A 25,885-nucleotide genomic window follows, 5' to 3' on the forward strand; every position below is an offset into this window, starting at 1 on the left:
GTGCTTGATAGTGAACAGCTAGATCTATAAAAAAAATGAATAAAAAGCACCATCGTCTATGACAATCAGCTGGTATGTCAATGACAGAGTGATCATAACCTTAAATGGATGGATAAATTTAATAAAAAATAAAATTACATAATGGAACTGGAGCTACTTGGTGCTGAGACAAACGCTCCTAAAAAATTATCACGTGCAGGGAAAATACTAATTTATACAACAGGGGGATTAGCAGTAGGAGTCAGCATTGTGTGCATTCCTTTTGTGTCACCAGCTTTGAGGAAGGTTTGCCTGCCTTATGTTCCTGCTACCACAGAACAGCTAGCGGGGGTCACTAAAGCCTTGAGTGGGCGAAGCGGTCGGCTACTTGACGTAGGTTCAGGTGATGGAAGAATAGTTTTTACAGCAGCCAAATTAGGTTTCAAATCAGATGGAGTAGAACTCAACCCATGGCTGGTTTATTACTCTAGAATAGCTGCCCTTTTATCTTCTCAGAGTCAAAACACAAAGTTTTATAGACGAAACTTATGGACTTTTAGTTTAAAACCATATAACAACATAGTTATATTTGGTGTTGAGCAAATGATGGCAGAATTTGAAAATAAACTGCTAGATGAAACTGAAAACGGTACAGTGGTGGTTGCATGCAGATTCCCTCTGCCTAACATGAAACCAGTTGAGACAATAGGACATGGAGTTGATACAGTTTGGAAATATGAGATTAAAAGATAAATTTAATTTACATTTTTTATTTCTTAATTAATATTGTAAATCTTAAGTATAAATAAATATTTATCAGAATCTTCCACTTCTTTTCCTGCCAGTGTACTTGGTGTCGGGTTTGGTCTCCTTGCCCTGCTGCCGCCTCCTCTCCTTCTTCTCTAGAAGCCAAGCTTTGGTATTCTTTAGAGGTTTGCCTCTTGCATTCCTGCCAGCTTCTCTCCTGGCATATTTTACTTGCAGACTATTTTCTTCCTCAGTTCCTGACGATTGTTAGAAACAGATAAGTTAAAATTATACAATTTATTATCTTATACTTTTAAACGAGCAATTCTTGTATATTGATTTATTTATTTATTTATTTATTTATATATACCGACGATCTCAGAAACCGCTCTAACGATTTCGCCGAAATTTGTTATGTGGGGGTTTTCGGGGGTGAAAAATCGATCTAGCGTAGCCTTAGATCCCGGAAAACGCGAATTTTCGAGTTTTCACGAGTTTTTCTTTCGCGGTAGTAAACGTAAAATATGGTCGTTAATTTCGCCGCGCGCGCATCGATTCCGCTTAGCTCAGTCGTACGAGGTCGGTCTAATGTACGCAGATAGATCGTAGGTGTCAGGGTTTCGAATCCCGGCCAGAAATTAAATTTTTGTTTTTTGTCTTTTGTTTTTGTTTTTGTATGTATAAGAGTTTTTTTATCTAAAGACGTGATATATTAAAATAGAACCGAGCGAAGCTCGCCCAGATTAAACTATGTATATTTTGTAATGAATTCTGGCCAATTTATAATATAACAACTGGGAAATAGCAAGTCAATTAATTTTTTGCATTAAAATACTCATGCAATTTTTTTTTTCATTGTTTAATTGTAATTGTATCTCTGTTTGTATTTTGACTGTTTTCCATGCTTTGGCATTTGGTCTGCTGTAAAAGCCAAACATGAATGTAAAAAAAGAAAATGCAATACATTTAATCAACATACCTAAAGCTTTAGGGAGTGGTGCTGACCCTCCAGTCATAAGCACCAAGAAGAACTTCTTGGCTTTAGTAGAGTTTGGGTAATCTATGACCACACCCCCATAGAAGCCTGCCTTCATAGCTTGGGATGTGAGGAGTTCTAGCTGAGTCTCATTCTGAGGGTAGAACTGAAATACTGCTCTTGCTGATCTAGACTGAAAAAACAAATTATCGAGTGTTAGAAATATAGCTGGCATTTTATTAAATTATCAATTTACTGAATATAAATCTGATAAAAACCTATAATAAGCAGGGACCGGCCCGCTATCCCTTATACGGGGTTTTGTATGGGTATTTCGTTAGGCTTAACTTACCCTACCCTTTTGAGGCGATACCCTTTCATTTTGCTTTTAAAGCCCTAACGAAAGCGCTTACCTAAAATAGTCCAATACCCTTTCAAAACCCTTATCATCGGCTCAGCCTAACGCCATAAGGGTAAGCCTTATATTGGGTTTTATTTGCTTTCCCTTATAGCATATCGTGCGAGTTTAAATCCTGTACCTCGCTCATAAAGCACACATTACTCCGAACGAAATAACATACGATCATTACCTACGGTGGCACTGTGTGTGATATTTGCGCGTTTCTGTTTGATGGAAACGGCTGTAGATAAAATAAGGTTCAATTTTCAATACCAAATACTTATAGTTATGATAGGCTCCTTCTTTGCTCAGGTGTAACACAGGCAAACGCTGCTTTTTAGGGTTCCGTAGTCAACTAGGAACCCTTATAGTTTCGCCATGTCTGTCTGTCCGTCCGTCCGTCCGTCCGCGGATATCTCAGTAACCGTTAGCACTAGAAAGCTGAAATTTGGTCCCAATATGTATATCAATCACGCCAACAGAGTGCAAAAATAAAAAATGGAAAAACAAATATTAGAGTACCCCCCCTACATGTAAAGTGGGGCTGATAATATTTTTCATTCCAACCCCAACGTGTGATATATTGTTGGATAGGTATTTAAGAATGAATAAAGGGTTTACTAAGATTGCTTTTTGATAATATTAATATTTTAATATAACGGAAATAATCGCTCCTAAAGAAAAAAAAAAAGTGCGTCCCCCCCCCTCTAACTTTTGAACCACAAGTTTAAAAAATATGAAAAAAATCACAAAAGTAGAACTTTGTAAAGACTTTCTAGGAAAATTGTTTTGAACTTGATAGGTTCAGTAGTTTTTGAGAAACATATGGAAAACTTCGGAACCCTACACTGAGCGTGGCCCGACACGCTCTTGGCCGGTTTTTTTTATCGGACTTGTCTTGATGAGTACCCGAAGTCTAGCTGATGCTGAACCCTGGCTGCACCTAGGGGAACTCGGGTTTAGTGTAATACAGGCAAACGCTGATTTCGTCATCGGACTTGTCTTGATGAGTACTCGAGTGAGCAGTACCCGAAGTCCAGCTGATGCTGAACCCTGGCTGTACCTAGGGGAACTCGGGTTTAGTGTAACACAGGCAAACGCTGGTTTCGACATCGGACTTGTCTTGATGAGTACTCGAGTGAGCAGTACCCGAAGTCCAGCTGATGCTGAACCCTGGCTGCACCTAGGGGAACTCGGGTTTAGTGTAACACAGGCAAACGCTGTTTTCGTCATCGGGCTTGTCTTGATGAGTACTCGAGTGAGCAGTACCCGAAGTACAGCTGATGCTGAACCTTGGCTAGGGGAACTCGGGTTTAGTGAAACACAGGCAAACGCTGTTTTCGTCATCGGACTTGTCTTGATGAGTACTCGAGTGAGCAGTACCCGAAGTCCAGCTGATGCTGAACCCTGGCTGCATCTAGGGGAACTCGGGTTTAGTGTAACACAGGCAAACGCTGTTTTCGTCATCGGACTTGTCTTGATGAGTACTCGAGTGAGCAGTACCCGAGGTCCAGCTGATGCTGAACCCTGGCTGCATCTAGGGGAACTCGGGTTTAGTGTAACACAGGCAAATACTGTTTTCGTCATCGGACTTGTCTTGATGAGTACTCGAGTGAGCAGTACCCGAAGTCCAGTTGATGCTGAACCCTGACTGCACCTAGGGGAAATCGGGTTTAGTGTAACACAGGCAAACGCTGTTTTCGTCATCGGACTTGTCCTGATCAGTACTCGAGTGAGCAACACCCAAAGTCCAGCTCATGCAGAACCCTGGCTGCACCTAGGGGAACTCGGGTTTAGTGTAACACAGGCAAACGCTGTTTTCGTCATCGGACTTGTCTTGATGACTACTCGAGTGAGCAATATCCAAAGTCCAGCTGATGCTGAACCCTGGCTGCACCTAGGGGAACTCGGGTTTAGTGTAACACAGGCAAACGCTGTTTTCGTCATCGGACTTGTCTTGATGAGTACTTGAGTGAGCAGTACCCGAAGTGTAGCTGATGCTGAACTCTGTTTGCACCTAGGGGAACTCGGGTTTAGTGTAACACAGGCAAACGCTGTTTTCGTCATTGGACTTGTCTTAATGAGTATTTGGGTGAGCTGTACCCGAGATAGAGCTGATGCTGAAACCTGGCTGTACCTAGGGGAACTCGGGTTTGGTGTAACATAGGCAAACTCTGCTTGCGTCATCGGACTTGTCTTGACGAGGACTTGGGTGCGCAATAGCCAAGACAGCGTTGTAGCTGAGCCCTGGCGGTATCTAGGGCAACTCTGGTTTCGGTGCATTATAATATAGAAATATTTCATGCAATGTCAAGTTAGGCATAAAACATAATATTAACTGAACAAAAATCCTACCAGAAGGGAATATTAACATCAAGTAGTTAGAACAAATTTATTAATTTGCCATACATAAAACACTTTATTTATGTCTAAAAAAATACGTATGTATATCCATTTGAATATCAAAATTAAGTACAGTCGATTTCACTAATAGTAACACAGGGAATAAAGAGAATACTGGAGTTCCAAGCGTCCATAGACTGCGGTAACTATTTTCTGTTTCAAACGATCTTCATAGAATTCACAACAATCAACAGAAATAGTTTGACAGATTCTATGGTACTACTCAACTCAACCAAGTAGCAGTCATAAAGACGAGTCTAAGATATTTTACACGAAACATACTATGAACAGAAAACAGCGTTTATTTATATTGCACCGAACTTGAGTTCCCCTAGGTACCACCAGGTCTCAGCTACAGCACTGGCTTGGGTACTGCGCACCCAAGTCCTCATAAAGGCAGGGCCTATAACGGAAACCGGGTTTGTCTATGTTGCACCTAGGGTTTGCAATCCGGATATTCGAATATCCGAATTATTCGAATATCCGCCAATATTTGTATCCGAAAATATTCGAATAATCCAAGTGAAATTATCCGGATAAACGGATAATTTCTATAAACATTATTTTTTATTTATAAGTAATATATTTAATAGATAGACGTCACTGAAACCAATTTCGATCAATTCTTAATACGGACAATGTTATTGCTAACAAGTTAACACCTATTTATCTTCAACTTCCCTTGCCTTGGTCCCTTGTTTTTTTGAAATTGAAATTTAGCGCCTCACTCCGAATTTAGCTGTTATCAGTTCCATGGCTATTTAGTACGCCAGAATTCCCTCCACTTCACTAAGAAATATAAGGTATTTTCCTTTTAAGTCCTTAGTTACATTCATACACAAAAATCGGTCTAATCACTACTTATACTTTGAAATCTTAGTCGATCTACTGATCAGCTTGGAAACTAAAACCCATCAAATCGCTGCCGAGCAATTTGAGGCGTTTTGGATTTGAATATTTAAATAAGTTCGCCTTCGTACCTCCTCCTTCTTCATTTTTTTAAATTTTATGTCTTGTATATTTTATGTTGGTGGTACAATAAAGAATTTGTTACGTACTTACTTATTTATCACCTCTCCCCTTCCATTGGTACTTTGGTACCAGCCACTGTGCAACTAAGGTCTAAAATGATCCACACCTGGATAGGAAGTGTCTTCGACTAATTGGTCTTCTCTTTTTTTGGTTACTCTGTTTTGAACGAGAACATATTACGAAAAGAGTTTTCAACTTTTTATATTAAGTATCCGATCCGGTTCAAGATGGCATCTGGTACGGGCGTAGGCATTTGTGCAAATGATTAGTGACTACAGTGGTAGTATCAGCATGGGCAATTATGCCACTGTCTTTTAAGCCGAGACATATGCAATAATTACCTTTGTACATAAGAATATAGTTAGACAAACCCAAGGAAAGAATATCTATATACTCAGCGACAGTCAGGCGGCACTCAAAGCCTTCACATCGCCCAGAGGTGACTCTTGACTGGTATTAAACGGCATCCAAGCTCTTAACAAGCTTGCAAGGCAAAACAAGGTGCGACTGGTATGGATACCGGGGCACGAAGGCTTCATTGGCAATGAAAATGCTGATGAACTTGCCAAGGCCAGGTCTGAAGACAACCTCACAAGGAACCATTAAACCGGCTATGAAGGACCATACCATACAAAGGCTAATCACCAAAAAGAGTGGGATGCCCTGGTAGGTCTGAAGCATTCAAAGCTCTTTATGCGGAGGGTAGAATCTGGATGGAGTAAAAAGCTAGGAAAGCTAGGCAAAAGACAACTCCAAATTATAACGGGGGTGTTCACAGGCCATTACGGGATCAAAGGAATGTTGGCCAAGATGGGACACGCTGACTACACAGATTGTCGCATGTGCGGCGAAGAGGAAGAGACCGTCAGACATCTAATGTGTGAATGTCACGCCCTCGCCAGACAAAGAATGAAGAACTTTGGAGCAGGCTACCTAGTACCAAAGGACATCAGAGAGCTACCCATGAGCCTCATCATCCGATACGTGGAGATGGTCGAGAAGCTCCTGAATAGCTGAAGGATCTTAAGATCTAAGGGGGTAATTGCACAAAAGATCCCGATGGGTCGAAGTGTATCCGGAAGGGCCCCGCAGATTTAAGATGAGTATCCGATCCGATCGAGCGAAGGACCGACTCCTATACATTCTCGAAATCATTCAAGGCGCCATCTTTGATTTTTGCCTTTGACATCCTTCCTATATCCGATATCGGAACGGATAATATGACAACGCTGTATCGCCTATAACCATCATCATATCCAATGATGTTGTCTAACGTTCCACTCTACACAAGCCATCCTCTCTACCATCCATTTCCAAGGTAAAGGTGTTGTAAGAAAAACTTCTCGTTATATCCAACACCTAACTAATCACTCTACTAACTGTCTTATATCGACAGCTCACCATCTGATTGCAAGATTCTAATCATAGAACTAAAGATAGAGAGCAAGGTGTGTTTTAATTTCTACAGTTTGCTGATTTATGCAAAAAATAAATAAAAATGTAGGTAAATTTCGCATTATGGCGCTCATCTATCTCAGCCGTTATCAATTCCACGCTTATACGCACCTGTAACATTAATTTTGTTCCATTTAATAAATTATCCGAAATTATCCGAATTATTCGAATAATAAAAATTGTATTATCCGAATTATTCGAATATTAAAAATCCACCGGATAATGCAAACTCTAGTTGCACCAAACCTAAGTTCCCCTAGGTACAGCCAGAGTTCAATATCAGCTTTACCAGTACTCATCAAGACAAGTCCGCTGACAAAAACAGCGTTTACCTATGTTGCACGAAACCCGAGTTCCCCTAGGAATAGCCAGGGTTCAGCATCAGCTCTACCTTCGTTACTGCTCACTCAAGTACTCACCAAGACAAATCCGATGACGAAAACAGCGTTTGCCTATGTTGCACGAAACCCGAGTTCCCCTAGGAATAGCCAGGGTTCAGCATCAGCTCTACCCTGGTTACTGCTCACTCAAGTACTCATCAAAACAAGTCCGATGACGAAAACAGCGCTTGCCTATGTTACACCAAACCCGCGTTCCCCTGGGAAAAGCCAGGGTTCAGCATCAGCTCTACCTTGGTTACTGCTCACTCAAGTACTCATCAAGATAAGTCCGATGACGAAAACAGCGTTTGCTTATGTTGCACGAAACCCGAGTTCCCTTAGGAATAGCCAGGGTTCAGCATCAGCTCTACCTTGGTTACTGCTCACTCAAGTACTCATCAAGACAAGTCCGATGACGAAAACAGCGCTTGCCTATGTTACTCCAAACCCGCGTTCCCCTAGGAATATTCAGGGTTCAGCATCAGCTCTACCTTAGTTACTGCTCACACAAGTACTCACCAAGACAAGTCCGGTGAAGAAAACAGCGCTTGCCTATGTTACTCCAAACCCGCGTTCCCCTGGGAAAAGCCAGGGTTCAGCATCAGCTCTACCTTGGTTACTGCTCACTCAAGTACTTACCAAGACAAGGCCGGTGAAGAAAACAGCGCTTGCCTATGTTACTCCAAACCCGCGTTCCCCTGGGAAAAGCCAGGGTTCAGCATCAGCTCTACCTTGGTTACTGCTCACTCAAGTACTCAGCAATACAAGTCCGATGAAGAAAACAGCGTTTGCCTATGTTGCACGAAACCCGAGTTCCCTTAGGAGTAGCCAGGGTTCAGCATCAGCTCTACCTTGGTTACTGCTCACACAAGTACTCATCAAGACAAGTCCGATGACGAAAACAGCGCTTGCCTATGTTACTCCAAACCCGCGTTCCCCTAGGAATAGCCAGGGTTCAGCATCAGCTCTACCTTGGTTACTGCTCACTCAAGTACTCATCAAAACAAGTCCGATGACGAAAACAGCGCTTGCCTATGTTAAACCAAACCCGCGTTCCCCTGGGAAAAGCCAGGGTTCAGCATCAGCTCTATCTTAGGAACTGCTCACCCAATTAACTCATCAAGGCGAGTTGGATGACGAAAACGGCTTGTTTTTATGTTGGCAATTAACGTTTTCAATGTGTAATGTTAATGGTTAATTGTATTGATTTTCGGCCAACACTGTATATTTACATGCATACATACATATTTACATAATTATATTCATACATACATACCTACATACATTCATACATACCTACATACATTCATACGTACGAACGTACATACTGATCTATGGGCGACGATGATCATTTACCATCAGGCGATCCATCACTTCCTTGTCTCCCAGTTCATTAAAAATAATTTCTAGCCGTGTTCTACTTTTATCCAACGAAAACATGTTTCGTTGCAAAATTAAAAATGGGGCGCATAGTGCGGAGTGGCAACAGCGCATTTTCCTTCCTGTTCTTACAATAGCTTAGATTCATAATCCTGTCTCTTTTACGCAAGGCTCGACTACGCTTTAACAAAAGGGAAAGCCTTATAAATAGCGCTTAAAATAAGGGTAACCCTTATTAAAGGCTTGCAAGCCGTATCGGATAGCGCTAAGCCAATGCACAGGGCTAGCTTTATTGTTTTGCTTAGTTTTTTGTAAGGGCTAGTCAAATGAATGGGCTTGCAGTTCGAAAGGGAGAGTCTCTCGATTGGGTCGTCCTTACGTTAGGGATTCCCAATGAAAGGCTTGTAGCGCGGAAGGGGTTGTCCGGTCCCTGATAATAAGGTTTTTATCAGCTTAGAATCTTGTTTTAATGTTTTCAGAGGTCATAATAAATTTGATGTAATTATTTTTCTCTTGGAATATCAATAACATAGTAAACAAACCAATATGCTGAGTGCAATTACTTAAGATAATATAATTGAACATTATAACTTGTAAAAAGCATGGCATTTGCAGGGAAACATGATTATTTGATTATAATAAAACAAGTAACATACCAGTGAAGCATATAATGTGCTAAAGAATTTGTAGAGCCTCTTCACAGGCTGGTGGGACTTCTTGTCTGCATTGAACAACCACTGGATAGCTGACACGGACACTGCCCCGTCGAAGCAACCAGCTCGGAATGGGACTCCCTCTCCCATGTCACTTAGGACTAAGTCACCTTCTGTCTCTCGCTCCAGTGCTACCTCTACAATATAGAAATATACCTTAAAGTGCCTATTAGGTAATATAGAGTCTGATAATATTTTGAACAAAATTTCCTTTTGGTTCAGATTTTTTAAAGATTTTCTTTAATTTAACCTGCATAAACTACAATTTTTTTAACTACGGTTTTCTAAACATCTAAATTAAAAAAAATCAGATTTTTCCACAAGGCACAAGAACATCCTAAAAAGAATTAAAGTATAAAAAATTTGATTAAATTTCCTATTTAAATTACAAATATTACTTGTATTTAATGCTACATTACACATTTAATAATAAATCAATAAAAAAATAGATAGTAAAGCACTGAACAACATATATTTTTCATGATGGATATATTGTCTTAATTTTAATACTTACCAAGCATAGAATTTGAGATGTCCATTCCAATCCACATATGACCATTTTCCTCCAATACTGATCCAGAGAGCCCTGACCCACAGCCAATATCTAAGAGCAAGCAGGGAGTATCTTCAGGTAACAACAGCAGCTCCAAACATCTTTCTGTCATCTGAGCTTGAATGTCGATGATTCGAGAGCTGTAATAATGTAAATATTATGGGGTAAGTACACTTACGCTTGTGCCTAAACTATATAATAGGTTTTGTTATAGCCATGTATGAATCTATGTAATCCTACTTACTTTTGTGTATATTTTCTTGCTTCTTCTTCATTGTAAAACTGAAATAAAGCAAAAGATAATTTATTTGAAGTAGTTGTTTATGTGGAAGAGTTTAAATGTAAAGATAAAATACTGCTTACAATCTCAGGTGGCGCCTGAAACTCTGGTCTACGCGACATTGTATATCGGTATAGAAATTCCGATTAGTATAATAACAACGGTAACTATTTTTTATAATACAAATAGCTAAATTTCAGCACGAGCCATAACCTCAAAATCAAAACATCAATATGTCATATGTCACAGCTGTCAGTTATCTTGCTTTGCTTGTCATTTAGCTTAAGGTATATTTACACGATCATTTCATTAATGAATTAATGATGAAAACGGTTTTTTGCCATGATTATAAAAATCATAACGGTTCGTTATCTTCCTATACTCCTTTTCTCTATTTTTTTCATGTAAATAAATAGAAAACGCAGTTAAACAAAGCTTTAATCATTACTTATAATATTTTCGAACATACCCTCAGAAACGTCAAATCTTTCGCGGGAAAAAATCATCTGGCGAATTGGCGATGACATTTCTTAGTTTGAAGTAGAACGATGCAATTTTTACAATAAAATTTTGTTATTGTGCAATAATTGCAGTTCAATATAAATATAGTTAGCTGTGTTGTGTATGTGAAGTAATGCCACCTAAATCTTTAAGCTTGAAAAAGGTATTTATGATGATATTTTGTAAATTTGTTAAGCATGTGTGAATGAAAACATGGTTTCTAGTTTCTAATGTTGATTTTGTTTACGTTGTATCTGTTTACAGGCCCAAAAGGGGCCGCCTAAGAATCAACAAGCCATTACACAGTTCTTCAAAAACACAAATGTTACAAATTCACAAAGTGCACCTCTGAAAAAGCCTTCACCTGCAAAAGAAGTTGAAAAGTTGTCAGTCAAACGGAAGGCTACTTCTCCTCTTCACGTCGATACTACTGGGACAGACCAAGCGTGCACGAAACTGAATGATATAAGTAAAAAGCTGAAAAGTGGAAACCAGAATGGTGCACAGAAAAGTCCAGTGAAAAATGGTGTCACAGTGATTCATTGTGACACAGTGAAGAAATCTCCTGGGAAAGAAAATGGTTCTATATCAGCAAAAACTGACAATGATTTTGATAGTCTTTTAAAAAATGATTATGTAGGAACCAATGGGAGCCTTAATAGTTCTCCGAAGAAAAGGTCACCACTGACCTCTAGTCAAAAGAACAATAACATTGAACATGAGATACAAAGTATCTTCGATGATGATGAAATTGAGTGTAAATCAAATGGTAGTCAAAATCATGTTTCTAATACATTATGTCAAGCAAAGTTTTCTCCTAATTTTTATGACATTCATGATGAAGATAGTCCAGAAGTCAATAAGGGTATACTTAATGTCAAGCAAATCAATGGTACATATATATTTTTTTATTATTTATATAACACATCATCATCCTCCTTGTGGTATCCCGGCATCTGCCTGGCTCATGGGGCTGGGGTCCACTTTGACAACTAATCCCAATTATTTATATTGATACTCATCCTCCTTGCGTTTTTCCCAGCATTTGCCACGGCTCATGGGAGCCTGGGGTCCGCTTTGCCAACTAATCCCAAGATTTGGCAAATGCACTAGTTTTACGAAAGCGACTGCCATCTGACCTTCTAACCCTAATGGTAACTAGGCCTTATTGAGATTGGTCAGGTTTCCTCACGATGTTTTCCTTCACCGAAAAGCAACTGGCAAATATCAAATGACATTTCGCACATAAGTACCGAAAAACTCATTGGTACGAGCCGGGGATCGAACCCGCGACCTCCAGATTGGAAGTTGCATGCTCTTACTGCTAGGCCACCAGCACTTCTCTGCAACAATAATTTTTTTTGCGGTGGCTATAAAATTTTCGTAGTCACTTTGAATCTGCTGCATTTTTTTCAGTTTAGTATAAAACAATTGTATCAAATTTATACCATTTCATTGTCTTATATTTCAAGGTACCCCAAAAATGTGTAGTTCACCAAAATCAGTCAGATCTCCAGTCAAATTCCACAAGTCCCCTGACAAATGTGCTAAAGTTCTTGAATTTGATGACCCTGAAGTTGACAGCATGTTTGGTGATGACTGGGCTGAAGATATAGATGAGGTTTGAACACTTTGTTATGTAAACTATTTTTTAAGTTGTAATTATTTATCCGTCATGTGGGTCATGTGGTAGTTAATATGCAGGGCCCGTAGCTTTCATGCCAATGACATCAATTTGACGTCACGCAGCATATAGGATGATTCAAATAGTTTTAATGTAATAATTAATCGTTGGAGTTTTCTCAAAATTTTAATTTTGTGGTTAGGTTATGTAAAATAAAGAGTTTATGTAATTTACTATTTAATCTATGTAATTACAGGAAAATATAGAAGACTTGGATTTAAGTGTGATGCAGAGATGTGAGATAAAAGCAGTCAATAACTTACCCAACAGGCTGGAACTGAAACTGAAGAATGCTGCTAATAGCGTGGCTACATGCTTTGTTGAAGGCATTTGGTAAGAAAGAAAACATAATTTTATTTTGTACACCTAAAAATGTGTGCTGTTAAAAACATACTTCAATTTAATCTTATGACAACTTTTTCATAGCATGCCAATGGAAAACATACACACCCGGCCTGAAGGTAAGTGGGCACAGTAGCCTGTGTCTAAGCTTCCTCCACATTCCTCCATGAGCCTAACATGAATTTAATAAGAGTGGACCAATAATTTATTAGTTATGGAATATCCTTAAAGTATCTAAATCCATTCTGTGTTTTTGTGTAAATTAATAACAAGCTTATTTTAAATAATTAATTGGAATACGTGAGTACAACACGTTATTATATCGCTATTGCTGCGACATGTTTCGGGCCAATTCGGAGGCCTTAAATGGGAATCGGAGGCAATTCGTAGATTAATTATTTGAATATGTCTCACGAAAGTTTAACGTGTATAAGCTTATTTTCTTGTTTATAATTATTTTACTAGGATTTTCTTGCCCCATTTATGCAATGTTTAAAATTCAATAAAACACGAATAACAGCATACTTCATAGTAAGAATCTTACATATAATTATTAGTCTAAAAAATAATTCACCACATCTTCAGGCTACACACACCCCTGCATCCCGGCGACATCGTCAGCATCCTCGCGTCCCGGGACTCCTCAGGGCTCTTCACCGTCACCAACACCTCAGGGTTGATAGTGCTACGGCCCGACCGGCTGGTGTCATCTACGAGCGTTGTAGCCGGGGTGTTCTGCCAACGAAAAGCAGTGTTGCAAGAACGCTGGCGCGGGATTGACTCTGCTAATACTGCTGTAAGTTTCCCCTTCACTTCCAGGGCTCTAGCATGGGACTCTTCAGCTTGACTTACTGTCACTAAACACCTCATGTGTGTCATCTACGAGCGTTGTAGTCGTGGTGTTCTGCCAACCGAAAGCGGTGTTGCAAGAACGCTGGCGCGGCATTGACTCTGCAAATACTGGCACTGTTTATATATCTTTCTTGATCACAAAGCAGATCCCAGTCTGCGTGTCCGAAGCGAAGACCTTAATGCTAGCAGTATTTATTGTTTAGGTTATTTTACTGAAATGAAGTTTTTATTTGACAAATGCCTTTTTTATTTCTATTTCTAGATGACAATCGGCATATTAGTCCACGAGCTAGTCCAAAAAGCCTTGACGCAGAACATTAGGTCTGTGGACCAACTACGTAAAGAAGCGGGCAATATAATAAAGGAGTCAATCCAGAGTCTATACGACGCAGGTCTATCGGAGGAGGAGGCGAGTTCGAACATGCAGCAGTACATTGCACCGCTGGCGGAGTTTATGAAGACGTATGTGTCGGATAAACCGCCTCCTAACATGGTAAGGTGTAGTAGAAATCAATTTAGAGTCTATATGACCCAGGTTTCTAGGAGGCGAGTTCGAATATGCAGCAGTACATTGGGCCGCTGGCGGAGTTTAGGAAGACTTACGTGTCAGATAAACCGCCTCCTAACATGGTAAGGTTTAGTAGAAATCATTTCAGAACTATATATGCCGCAGTACGTTGCATCGCCGACGGAGTTTATGAAGACGTATTTGTCGGACAAACCCCCTTCTAAGATGGTAAGCTACAGTGGGAATCTCCTTGAGTCTTCCTTATACCGAAAGAAAGCATTCTTAGGAAACTATATACTAATCTCAACAACATTTTTTTCCCCTCTGGGTTGAAAGTTCAAATGACAAAAGTTTACCTAAAAATGCCTCTTAAAGCATATGTCACCAAACAGTTTCCATGAAATTAAACTTTTGTCTTCTTGAATAAAAGCTATTAATGTATTTAAGCTTATTTTTACTTCCTATTGGTTTTTCATAAAACCTAAACTGCTTATTTATTGTAGGGTGAGAAAGACAAATGGGCGGGAAACATCAACAAAGTACTGGACATCGAAGAAAACCTGTGCTGCCCCCAGCTCGGCCTGAAGGGAAAGATCGACGCCACGCTGCAAGTCACTATTCATGAACGAAAAGGTAAACTCGGGGCCTATATAATATTTCAAATATTTTCAGTTATAGACAGGCTCGCAAACCTTCATCGTTCTATTTTCAAACAGATCAAGATACTCGATCGACGTAACGAGTACAAAATGATGACCGTACTAGGAGCGTACCAGACAAAAAAAATATTCTTTGAAAACGTATAAGACTATTCTCACTGGCTCGTTCCGTCATCGACCGTGCCCGTAGCGTGCCATGCACGGCCCGGCAACTATTGTCGGCGAGAATATTGTTGACGGGCGGCTACGGACACGCTACGAGCACGGCCGGACACACAACGGACAGAGTTGCACGCTAACGGCCCGGCCACGACATTGGAGCGCGACAGCGGTGAGCGGCGGCCAAACATTGGAGCGAGACACAGCGATGGGACTTTTCATTCGCACGTATGGCTGCCGCCAATACGAATGTCGTCGCCGGGCCGTTAGCGTGCGACTCTGTCCATTTGTCTGTCATTAGTAAACATCTCGTTTGTCACAGGACGTCAATCAGCAGTGGTCCCGCTAGAGCTGAAAAGCGGTCGTGCGTCCGTCTCAGCGGAGCACCGCGGACAGCTCGTCTTATACGGCATGATGCTGGCTCTACAACGTGGAGCCGACCCTGCCACCAGCGAGCAACGAGGATTACTGCTCTACCTCAAGTGAGAATTACTACTATACTTTTTCTCACTACTAGTTACATAGAATACATACAGTAATAGAGTACAAGATGCTGGCTCTACAACGTAGAGACGACCCTGCCACCAGCGAGCAACGAGGATTACTGCTCTACCTCAAGTGAGAATTACTACTATACTTTTTCTCACTACTAGTTACATAGAATACATACAGTAATAGAGTACAAGATGCTGGCTCTACAACGTAGAGACGACCCCGCCACCAGCGAGCAACGAGGATTACTGCTCTACCTCAAGTGAGAATTACTACTATACTTTTTCTCACTACTAGTTACATAGAATACATACAGTAATAGAGTACAAGATGCTGGCTCTACAACGTAGAGACGACCCCGCCACCAGCGAGCAACGAGGATTACTGCTCTACCTCAAGTGAGAATTACTACTATACTCCTTCTCACTACTAGTTACATAGAATACATACAGTAATAGAGTATAAGATGCTGGCTCTACAACGTAGAGACGACCCTGCCACCAGCGAGCAACGCGGCTTACTGCTCTACCTCAAGTGAGACTGGGGAGAAACTATCTTACCTACTCATTCATTACACAACAATAGGGATGACGATTACATTAAAAAAATGGCATTCTGTTTAGTCCGTCAGTTAGATCGTCCAAAAATACTGAACACATATTTTTCGCTTTTTCTAATTAATGAAAAAATACAAAGATATAGAGCATCAAAGTTTCGGAGTGGTTGCTTGTGGCGTCACTTCTAAGTAAAAATTGTACCTACCTAAGCGTGATGTCACGCGAAACTTCAACGCACTGTACCGTTCACACGCGCGCACACACACAAACACACGCACACACACACAATATATATTATATAAACTAGTTTAGGTTAATTAGTTTAGGTTTAGTAAACTACTAGGATCCGACTGAACTAAACTGACAGAGCGTTGCAGTAAAATTTACTGCAACATTATGCTGATTAATATCAACCTGTTTTTTCCACCTATTTTAATTTTAACACTGTAATGTGATATTAAATAAAGCCTTTCTATGTCTATGTCAAGCAATATTTAACAACTAGTGTTATGGTTTACAGAGAGCGCGTAGACCTAAGGGAGGTGAGTTGTGGGTACCCTGAGCGGAGGGACCTGATAATGCTCCGTAACCAACTCGTGCAGTACCTCGCCGACGGCCCGACGGCGACCGACCCGGGTAAATAGAACTAGGACTTGTAAATACAGCTTCTTATAGATAAAATATAAAAAAGATAAAAAAAATGTTTATTGCACAAAAAGACACAAATGAGATGCATTCTTACATAACTTACAATTACCATCGTGCATAGCTTAGTTGGTTTACCGATACCTCAGGAGTCCCCGCACTAGGCTAGGCCTGTATCGCGGGAGACCGGATGCTTAAGTTGAATGTCATGCAATGACGTTGAAGGAAAGAAAAGATATATTACGGATAGTTACAGTAAATTACAGAAAGTTACAGTTTATTTATTATAAAATAAGTACTCTTCCGTAACTAACAACGACCTCATAATACTACCTTTCGGTCGATCCATTTGAAACTTACGATGACACCGCTGGAAAGGCAGACATACATTCATATAACCCGTCAATTTTCAAATCAAGGGTGAACAGGCATCTTCTGGGTGGTCTTTGCCTTTGACTAGTCTGTGGCCAAGAGTAAGCCCATTTATAATATTAAAAAAGAAAACATACAGCCATTGATGATAAAATATAACACCCCTCTTAAAGTCGTGAGGTAAAAAAAGTGTTATACTTATGCTACTCTAACCGATTTTTCTCGAGACTGGTAGAGCAGAGCCGGTGTAACTTTATTTGACGTCCATAAGCTCAATGTAACATGCTTATTAGAACTAACCTAACCACTAAAATAAAATTTTGAAAAAACCCCCGACCGCGACATAGTAGACCGATTTTCATGAAGCATGTCTTAGCCATGTTCCACACTCCCGACTAACTCAGCTTTCAGACAAAAAAACTAAATCAAAATCGGTTCATCCGTTCGGGAGCTACGATGCCACAGACAGACACACAAACAGACACACAGACAGATAAACAGAAAGACAGACAGACACGTCAATCTTATAACACCCCGTCGTTTTTGCGTCATCTTTATCTTTCATTTATAAAATGTAAAGTTACGTATCTTGTTTTACAGAGCTGATGACGGACATAGAGGAGGCTTCAAGCTTGTTACAGCAAAACTTGCCGGAACCCGTGAACCATCACAACGCGTGTGCTAAATGCCCCTACCTCACTGTCTGTTCTTTACATTTGTGGTAAGTATCATTTAAATAAATGGTAAAGGCTTAAAATAATTTTAAAAGAGGAAAATTACTGCCTCTGGAAAGATGCTAAAAATTTGCACGCCTGCATGCAGGTTGAATATGCAAGGAAAACTTAGCCATAAGATTTATGACCTACCTTGTTACCATACTCTAGCAAATAAATATATATTTGATTTGATACTCCAGGGGCCCATTTCTCGAAATTTATTACTCTAATAATATTAGTATGTTGTCATGGCAACCCATACGATTTGACAGTTCGTGGACTAATATTAGTCTAATATCGTTCGAGAAATGGGCCCCTGCGGTCTGCCAATTGGGCCACCAAGAGTTCAACCAAGTCATCGATTGCAGACGTTTCTGCTGATCAAAAATTTAAATTATATCTGGCTTACTGACTCACAGACTCAGTGAAAATCGAGTATGTCTTGAAGGTTTCCTAATATTATTTTAAAATGTATAGAGCATTTCATTTAGGACCGATACAAACGACAACTCAACTGTAATGTCGGCCTGTCCCTTACAGGACTTACACTGAAGAACTTGGGTTGCAGTCTGTCTATCCTATACATATAGATAGGATTTTTATTTTTTTTTTTTATTATTAACTGACCGGTGATTAGTCGCACCTGATGGAAAGTGACGAGAACGCCGAAGTTGTAGCTCACTGGTTCAGTAAATATTCGGGGAAGTAAGTAATTATAATTAATGTTGGTTTCTCACTCAAGGCACACCGGCGGCCCGACAGTCTCAGAAAACCACCCTCTCTCTAAACTAAAGCAAGACGCGCTAGGCCATCTATCGGCAGAGCACATCAACTACTTCCTACGCTGGACGGCGCAGCTCAAGATGGAGGAGACTGGCCAAATGTCCGCGGCCCCGCTGCACGCGTTGTGGACTGATAGTGTTGAGAAAAGGTTAGCATGGAATGGATATCATCAACGGTTCCGTTCACTCAGATCATAATAGTGATCATACTGTGATTGAATGGTAGAGTTGTAGGTACAAAAAATAACCAAGATATAAACGATTAACCATTTAAAAGCAAGGATCGTTTGAATGTGTCGTAATAGTCATTTCCGTGGCGCTAAGAACACGTTTGAATGCCATAACTCGTACGTCACGTTGGTAATGTTCAACGCTTCCAGTACGGTTTATATGTATTTGCTAGAACTAAGATGGTGTTCAAAAGGCTTCATTTCTTTGTTTTAGATCAAAACGTGGAACTTGCGCTGCGAATTTAAGACTGAAATCTGTGATACAAAGTGATGATAGATATACGCATTCCTTCGAAAGACTGGGTACAAATAATGAAGGTAAGGAAAATAATATCGTCTTGTTTATTCACAATGTCAATGTACAATTAACCCCTGAAAACAGAGAGGGAATATTTTTAGATAAATTTATTTATTATTAAATTAAAGCAACTACAAACACGTTGTCACTTGAATGGTTCCGTAGTTATTTTATTTTATAATCCTATGTTTTAGATAAGTCTCACCATAAAACGAAGGGACCACAAGAAGGCGACTTCTCAATAGTCAGCATAGACAACAGGCCGTGGATCGCCGCCGGAGTAGTCACTGTTTCTAAACAAAACGAAATGCAGATTATATTAGAAAGGTACGTAGTAATAGCAGTTCAACTATGGGGGGCTGAAAATTTTATAAGAAATTATAAGGGTGGTAGAAGTCTTGAACACAATTAAATAAAAAACTTATACATTCCATTGTATCTTTTAAAATACTCTTCCTAGTCGCTTGAAATGTATCTACGCTAACTTGGTAAAGGTTGGAATTGTAACTAGGGGCACAGTATAATAAAGAGTACTGTCGTATAATTCTGCTCGACGACGTCATGAGAAGAGTAGTCAAAACGCCAAGAGGCATTTCCTGGCATACAAAGGTACTGGAAGATCTTGATTACGCCGATGACATCGTGCTGATTTCGCCATCTTTAGCCCACCTAAAAGCGAAACTTGAGAGTCTTCAAGAGGAAGCTGAAGCCATGGGCCTACGAATCAACCGACGGAAGACTGTCAATATGCGAGTACAATCAGCTTGTAAGGAACCTTTGTTGCTCAAAAACGACCGCCTTGAATCAGTCTCCAAGTTTGTGTACCTCGGCAGTACACTGTCGTGTCAGGGAGGTGCAGACGATGACGTCGAGTGCAGAATTAAGAAGGCAAAAGCTGCATTTGCTCAACTCAAGCCTGTTTGGGATTCAAACGTGCTTACTCGCCGCGTGAAAATCTCCCTCTTCGAATCTATTGTCAAGAGTGTCAAGACCGTGCTTCTCTTCGGCTGTGAGACATGGAGAGTGACAAAGGGGCTGACGCACAAACTTCAAGTGTTTGTCAATAAGTCCCTCCGGTCGATCCTCCGTATCTTCTGGCCGAAAACTATAAGGAATGAGAATCTGTGGAGTATGTGCCGACAACCTCCGATCGCCCAGGAAGTGGCTCAGCGGAAATGGAGATGGATCGGTCATACCCTTCGAAGAGGAGCTACCAACAGCGCCAGTATCGCGTTTGAGTGGCGGCCTCAAGGAGGAAAGAGGGCCCGCAAACGCCCCGTACACACCTGGAGGCGGAGCGTTGAGAACGAGCTGAGGGAATATGGACTGAGCTGGAACGAGGCCAAGGCGGTGGCTCAAGATAGAAAGGCGTGGAAGGATCTTGTGGAGGCCCTATGCACCTATGGGGTGCCTTAGGACATACAACAACAACTGTCGTATAGTATGGCCACTCTCGCCCCCCGTTGAAAGTGCCGCCTGCCCCCTCTCGGTTACCTCACAGTTTCTGCTTGTCAAAAACGCGAACAGTTGACCTGTCATATTTCACTGTGTGCTAGGAACGCGCCTCTTTCATATATTTGATCGCCAGTGTCCGGGGTGTGCTAGGGGTGTCATTATAAAGCGTCATAAAATGATGATGATAATATGATATGATGAACATAAATTTCAGAAGGAATTTCTATCGTTCACTGCCCCGCGTTCGTCACAGTAGTACACAGACCAACCCCTATAGACATCCATTACAAGACGACTCGCGGTCGCCAGCCTTCCTAGTATTTGCACTGATATAAGCGCGGGCGCTCGCCGTGCCCGATCAGTATCGACCAAGTAACAGACCCGAAAGCAGCGCGTGTTTTTCGCACTAAAAAATTGGAAAAGGGTATTTTGATGCCTTAAAGATGTCCACCTGTAGTGTGAAATGGTGTGGAAAGGTAACAAGAAGCTCAAATTTAAAAACAGACGGCATTACATTCCACAAATAAGTCATATTTATAATTTATTCAGAGCCGGCATAGGTCAACTTACATTGGCCACTTACGCGTCAGTAGAGGGACAGTCATACTTCAGTCCCTTTTCATCTGGCGCGACTGCCCGCCGTCCTTGAAACGGCCAATCACAGCGCGCTTAACACATTCCCCGCCCGCTCCTCGCACCCCAAACACTGGTGACTCGTATCGCGAACAAAATATACAAGATTGCTACTCTATAGGAGGTTCTCTGTGCAGTAGTAGTACAAATAATATAGAGGTACATTTACAAATATGATGATATTGACGATACGTACACGGTTTGTTATTGCCAATGCTGTATATTTGAATTTTTCAGGGACCTAAGTCGTCGGATGAACAAAGACACGATGTACCACATTGACACATACGAGTCATACGCGACCACCGTACAGAACTTGACTAATTTGGGAGTACTGCTGGAAGACAGCGATCGTGCGTTGAGACTAAGGAAGTAAGTCACTATCTCATTCGTGTGCTACTTATATTTTACATATGAGTGTTGTTCAGTCACCGGCATAAAGAAGTGATGATTTCTGTACCATGTCGCTTTTAATCGTTTGACAATTTCGTATGATATCTCAAACAAGACGTTAAAATGACAAGGTACAGAAATCATCAATGTGTGGCTATGTATTTAAGTATTCCCTGTTCTCACAGAAAAGTTTAAGGATGCCTTTCCAGTTTCCACCAGAGATGCGCTACGTCGATGTGTTTGATATCCAGCAATCATGTTCATTATTCCACAAAGCATAGCGCTAGTGAAAACGGGTTCGATTAAGCTGATCGGTGGATATCTGACGCATCTATAGTAACGTAGCCTAGCACATCTCTTGTGGAAAGGCACCCTAAAAGGGGGATTGACCTATAGTATAATCTGACCCTCTAGCACAACTTGCCTTGTCGCGCGCGAGTCCATACTTGAGTAACACAAGTCCATAGCCATACATTGTATGGCTATGGACTCGCGCGCGACAAGGTAAGTAAAGTTGTGCTAAAGGGTCTCTGGAATTTCTACTAATCCACCACTAAATAAAATTGAAAGCATTATTTTGTAAAATAGTAAAAAAAGTCGAGCTCGTGAAAACATACATACATTCCTTATGTGAAATAGATAGAAATAAATAAATCATACGGTACCTCCCGATATTTTTCAATTTCCGTTCAAGTTGATATTCCGTTATATATTAAAGCCGAACTAGACCCGCATTGCAGGAGAGTCGACTTCCAAAAAAGATGTAAGTATGTATGTATGTTTACGTGAGAAGCACTCGCCTCGACCCCAACGAAACTACGGCAAACAAACGATAGCGACATCTAATCTACGCTCAGAGACATCTAGCGTGTAATGTTGGTACTAATCTCAACACTGCGGGCTAGCTAGGAACTTTCTAAAGAAAGACATTACATTAGGAAAGAATAGTGAAAAAGGTAATATAATATTGTAAGATTTATTAATTTGGAATTTATTTGATAGGTAATAATTATAATAAATCATAGTTCTAAATACGCGAACACTTAGCGCATCGCACTCGGCGCGAGGAAGGGCGATAATAAAGTCCTTGCTACATTGACTTTATTTAGTCTTATGACGGAAGACCTTTATTTACATACTAGTTTTTTCCCGCGGCTTCGCTCGCGTTAGAAAGAGACAAAAAGTAGCCTATGTCACTTTTTATCCCTTCAACTATCTCCAATTAAAGAATCACGACAATTCGTCGCTCCGTTTCGCCGTGAAGGACGGACAAACAGACACACACTTTCCCATTTATAATATTAGTATGGATTCAGTGTGATTGTATTTTAATAAAGATTTTAGTTTTGGATACATTTGAACGTGCCCATCGGCATTTCCATTATTTTCTAATAAGATTAAAGTATGGAACGTATTATATCGCGTATAACGAATTTATAATAAATCTAAGCATTTAAGTAGTTCCTAACCTGTTTAGGTTCTTAATGGAATGAAAGAAAATTGAAGTGTTCCTAATTTTTGTGTAATTTACATTAAAATTACAGAATAATAATCGACAAAGAATCCCCTTCGTTCGAAAAGAAGCTCCCGCGCGAAGTGGGCAGGCTGGGCACGAAATTAATGAAGTCGTTGAATATACAGCAACAGAGAGCTGTGCTTAAAGCACTTTCTGCTAAGGATTATGCGCTGTTGCAGGGCTTGCCCGGGACTGGTAAGTGAGATTGGTTATGTACATTATTTTCCGACAACATTGCGTTTCATCGAGCGTCATCTGAAAATGAAGATGTTATCTTATACCTTTAAACTAGCAATTCTTGTATATTTATATATACCGACGATCTCGGAAACCGCTTTAAAGATTTCACTGAAATTTGTTATGTGGGGGTTTTCGGGGTGAAAAATCTAGCTTAGCCTTAGATCCCGGAAAACGCGAATTTTCGACTTTCCATCCGTTTTTCTTTCGTTAGTCAACTCAAAATATGGTTGTTAATTTAATAATTTTGCCGAGCGCGCCTCGGCTGGGCGTAGCTCATTCGTAAGAGGTCGGTCTAATGTTTGCAAGCATATCGCATGTGTCAGGGTTTCGAATCCCGGCCAGAAATAAAGTTTTTTTTTTGTATTTATAAGAACTTTATTTTATGTATCTAAAGACGTAATTTTTTATTTTAAGAAATATTAAATGATTAACTATTTATTTTGCAGGTAAAACTCAAACAATAAGTGTTCTGATACAAATGCTAGTGGCGCTTAAACAGCGAGTACTGGTCACTGCGCACACACACTCGGCCGTCGACACTGTCTTGAGCAGGTATTTAACGATCATCGTTCACCTTGCGTTATCCCTGCATCCGCCACGGCTCGTGAGAGCCTGGGGTTCGCTTTGACAACTTATCCCAAGATTTAACGTGTTACGAAAGCGACTGACATCTGACCTTCCAACCCGAAGGGTAACCAAGCTTTATTGGGATTACTCCGGTTTCCTCACGATGTTTTCCTTCACCGAAAAGCGACTAGCAAATTTCGCACATAAGTTCCGAAAGACTCAGGTACGAACCGGGCTTCGAACCCGCGGCCTCCGGATTGAAAGTCGCACGCTCTTACCGCTAGGCCACCAGCGCTTTAGCAGGTATGTAACAATGTTGATGTTCAAAGCCCAAAATGCTTGGCCCGAGGACTTGTGAAAACGCTAGGCTGTGTACGATTTTCGTAGTCTATCACTATTTCTTTTGTCTACAAGTATGATCTTCATTTGTTTACCCCGAATCATATTGTCTTTACAAACTTTTAATTCCTATATCAGGTTACCTGAGTCCTTGAAAGTGATGCGGCTTGGTTCGGCGGCGCGCGTGGCTCCGAACCTGCTGAGTCGCTGCGAACATCAGCTAACTTCCAAATGTGAGACGCCGGATCAGTTGGACCAACTGTACAACTCTATGGCGAGTGACATAGCATATTTAATTTATTCCCTTAGTTTTCCATATGTTTACGTGTGCTCTTCACATGACAGCGGAGAAGAGAGAATGGATATTTAATATTCAAACATATTGCCCGTTTGGTGACGGGCTAAGAATTTCACCACCCTCTTTCTGCCCGTGGGTGTCGTAGAAGTCGACTGTGGGATATGGGTTAAATTGTGGCGTAGGCGAGAGGCTGGCAACCTGTCACTGCAATATCACAATTTCGTTTTCTTTCAACAACTTAATTGCCAAGAGTGGCAAACTTGAATAGTTTCATTTCATGTGTACTGCTTACCCCTCTGGATACAGGCGTAATTGTATATACATATGTATTTATGTACTATCAGCCGCAAAAGTGGATGGCGAACTCTAAACAAAATTGGCGTGCACGTTAAACGAACGCAACGTAGCTTCCAAAAAACCTTGTTGGTTTTTTTCCAGCTCACTAGATGGCGTTGAAAACGAAATTGACGCAAAAAGTAATTTATCTTAATTTTAGAGCCCACTACCTACTACCTACCTACGATTCGAACTGTTCGTTCAATTTTATATTTATTTTTACTTTTTGTAGTTTTTGTTACTTTTTCGTTGGAAAGTAATTACTAATTATTCTTAACATCTGCCATCATTTTACATCACCAACCATTCAGAATTTAAAATAATTCCAAAACACAAATTTCCATAGTCGCCGGCTAGGATTCGAACTGGGAACCTCCTGCATAGAAATCCATGCATCAAACCTCCTCACCAAATGACCAATTGAAAAAGCCTACGAAATTAGTCCCTGGTTGTGTCAACATCAACAAATACGAACTTTGTCCGCAACAGCACGATGCACGACTTGCTATGAGTGGAAGAGAGAGGGCAAATAAGAACAATTCTATGCAATAAAGTAAAACTTAAGTTACAGCATGATGATAATTTAATTTTATTATAATTCAAATTAGATTGATAATAATATTTTTTATAACTATAAGTTTTTCGATACATTTCGTTATTTTTTGTATTAAGAAAAAAAACGTGTAAGGGTACTGAGGGTAGATAGACATTTCCGTCTTATTCGAGTCGTTACTAATTACCTACCTTACAATTCACGTATAACTCATTCAGTTCATTTCTGTGTCTGGGTATCCTGTTCTTTGCTTTCTTTGTGCCTTTTTTTATTTAACTATGAGTTCGCATAATAATATTGACGTAGTCAAAAGATCGCAAATAATTGCGTTGCACGAAGAAGGGAGAAACATTTCAGAGATAGCTAGAGAAACCGGTGTGAATGTAAGTAGTTTTATTATTTCCTTACCAATTGGTTTTAGACAATAAATAAGTTGGAATGCTATACAAAATATGGTTAT

At 40.4% G+C, this 25,885-nt stretch overlaps 3 protein-coding genes across 3 annotated transcripts in view; 2 read left to right on the top strand and 1 right to left on the bottom strand.

The window, feature by feature from the left end:
* Nucleotides 1-70: 70 nt before the first annotated feature.
* Nucleotides 71-740, top strand: LOC125236453 (ATP synthase subunit C lysine N-methyltransferase). Its single transcript, XM_048143264.1, has one exon. The coding sequence runs from the start codon at nucleotides 142-144 to the stop codon at nucleotides 730-732; it is 591 nt and encodes a 196-aa protein (XP_047999221.1). The 5' UTR covers nucleotides 71-141; the 3' UTR covers nucleotides 733-740.
* On the bottom strand, nucleotides 734-10,527 carry LOC125236452 (probable 18S rRNA (guanine-N(7))-methyltransferase). The gene is made up of 6 exons (XM_048143263.1): nucleotides 10,382-10,527; nucleotides 10,263-10,300; nucleotides 9,980-10,158; nucleotides 9,409-9,602; nucleotides 1,706-1,895; nucleotides 734-983 (listed from the first exon to the last, which is right to left on the bottom strand). The coding sequence occupies exons 1-6, from the start codon at nucleotides 10,418-10,420 to the stop codon at nucleotides 796-798; spliced, it is 828 nt and encodes a 275-aa protein (XP_047999220.1). The 5' UTR covers nucleotides 10,421-10,527; the 3' UTR covers nucleotides 734-795.
* A 306-nt stretch (nucleotides 10,528-10,833) lies between these two features.
* LOC125236817 (DNA replication ATP-dependent helicase/nuclease DNA2) overlaps nucleotides 10,834-25,885 on the top strand; it is a 45,969-nt gene continuing 30,917 nt past the window's right edge. The window contains exons 1-17 of the mRNA XM_048143747.1: nucleotides 10,834-10,962; nucleotides 11,064-11,691; nucleotides 12,272-12,420; nucleotides 12,680-12,816; nucleotides 13,411-13,621; nucleotides 13,940-14,170; nucleotides 14,689-14,818; nucleotides 15,326-15,485; nucleotides 16,573-16,688; nucleotides 17,670-17,790; nucleotides 18,528-18,716; nucleotides 19,012-19,115; nucleotides 19,290-19,422; nucleotides 21,421-21,555; nucleotides 23,121-23,287; nucleotides 23,779-23,884; nucleotides 24,377-24,512. Coding sequence (XP_047999704.1) covers nucleotides 10,933-10,962; nucleotides 11,064-11,691; nucleotides 12,272-12,420; nucleotides 12,680-12,816; nucleotides 13,411-13,621; nucleotides 13,940-14,170; nucleotides 14,689-14,818; nucleotides 15,326-15,485; nucleotides 16,573-16,688; nucleotides 17,670-17,790; nucleotides 18,528-18,716; nucleotides 19,012-19,115; nucleotides 19,290-19,422; nucleotides 21,421-21,555; nucleotides 23,121-23,287; nucleotides 23,779-23,884; nucleotides 24,377-24,512 — 2,883 coding nt within the window. The 5' untranslated portion in view covers nucleotides 10,834-10,932. The remainder of the gene's footprint in view (nucleotides 10,963-11,063; nucleotides 11,692-12,271; nucleotides 12,421-12,679; nucleotides 12,817-13,410; nucleotides 13,622-13,939; nucleotides 14,171-14,688; nucleotides 14,819-15,325; nucleotides 15,486-16,572; nucleotides 16,689-17,669; nucleotides 17,791-18,527; nucleotides 18,717-19,011; nucleotides 19,116-19,289; nucleotides 19,423-21,420; nucleotides 21,556-23,120; nucleotides 23,288-23,778; nucleotides 23,885-24,376; nucleotides 24,513-25,885) is intronic.

The sequence above is a fragment of the Leguminivora glycinivorella genome, chromosome 19, assembly GCF_023078275.1.
Source record: "Leguminivora glycinivorella isolate SPB_JAAS2020 chromosome 19, LegGlyc_1.1, whole genome shotgun sequence".
Taxonomy (NCBI): domain Eukaryota; kingdom Metazoa; phylum Arthropoda; class Insecta; order Lepidoptera; family Tortricidae; genus Leguminivora; species Leguminivora glycinivorella.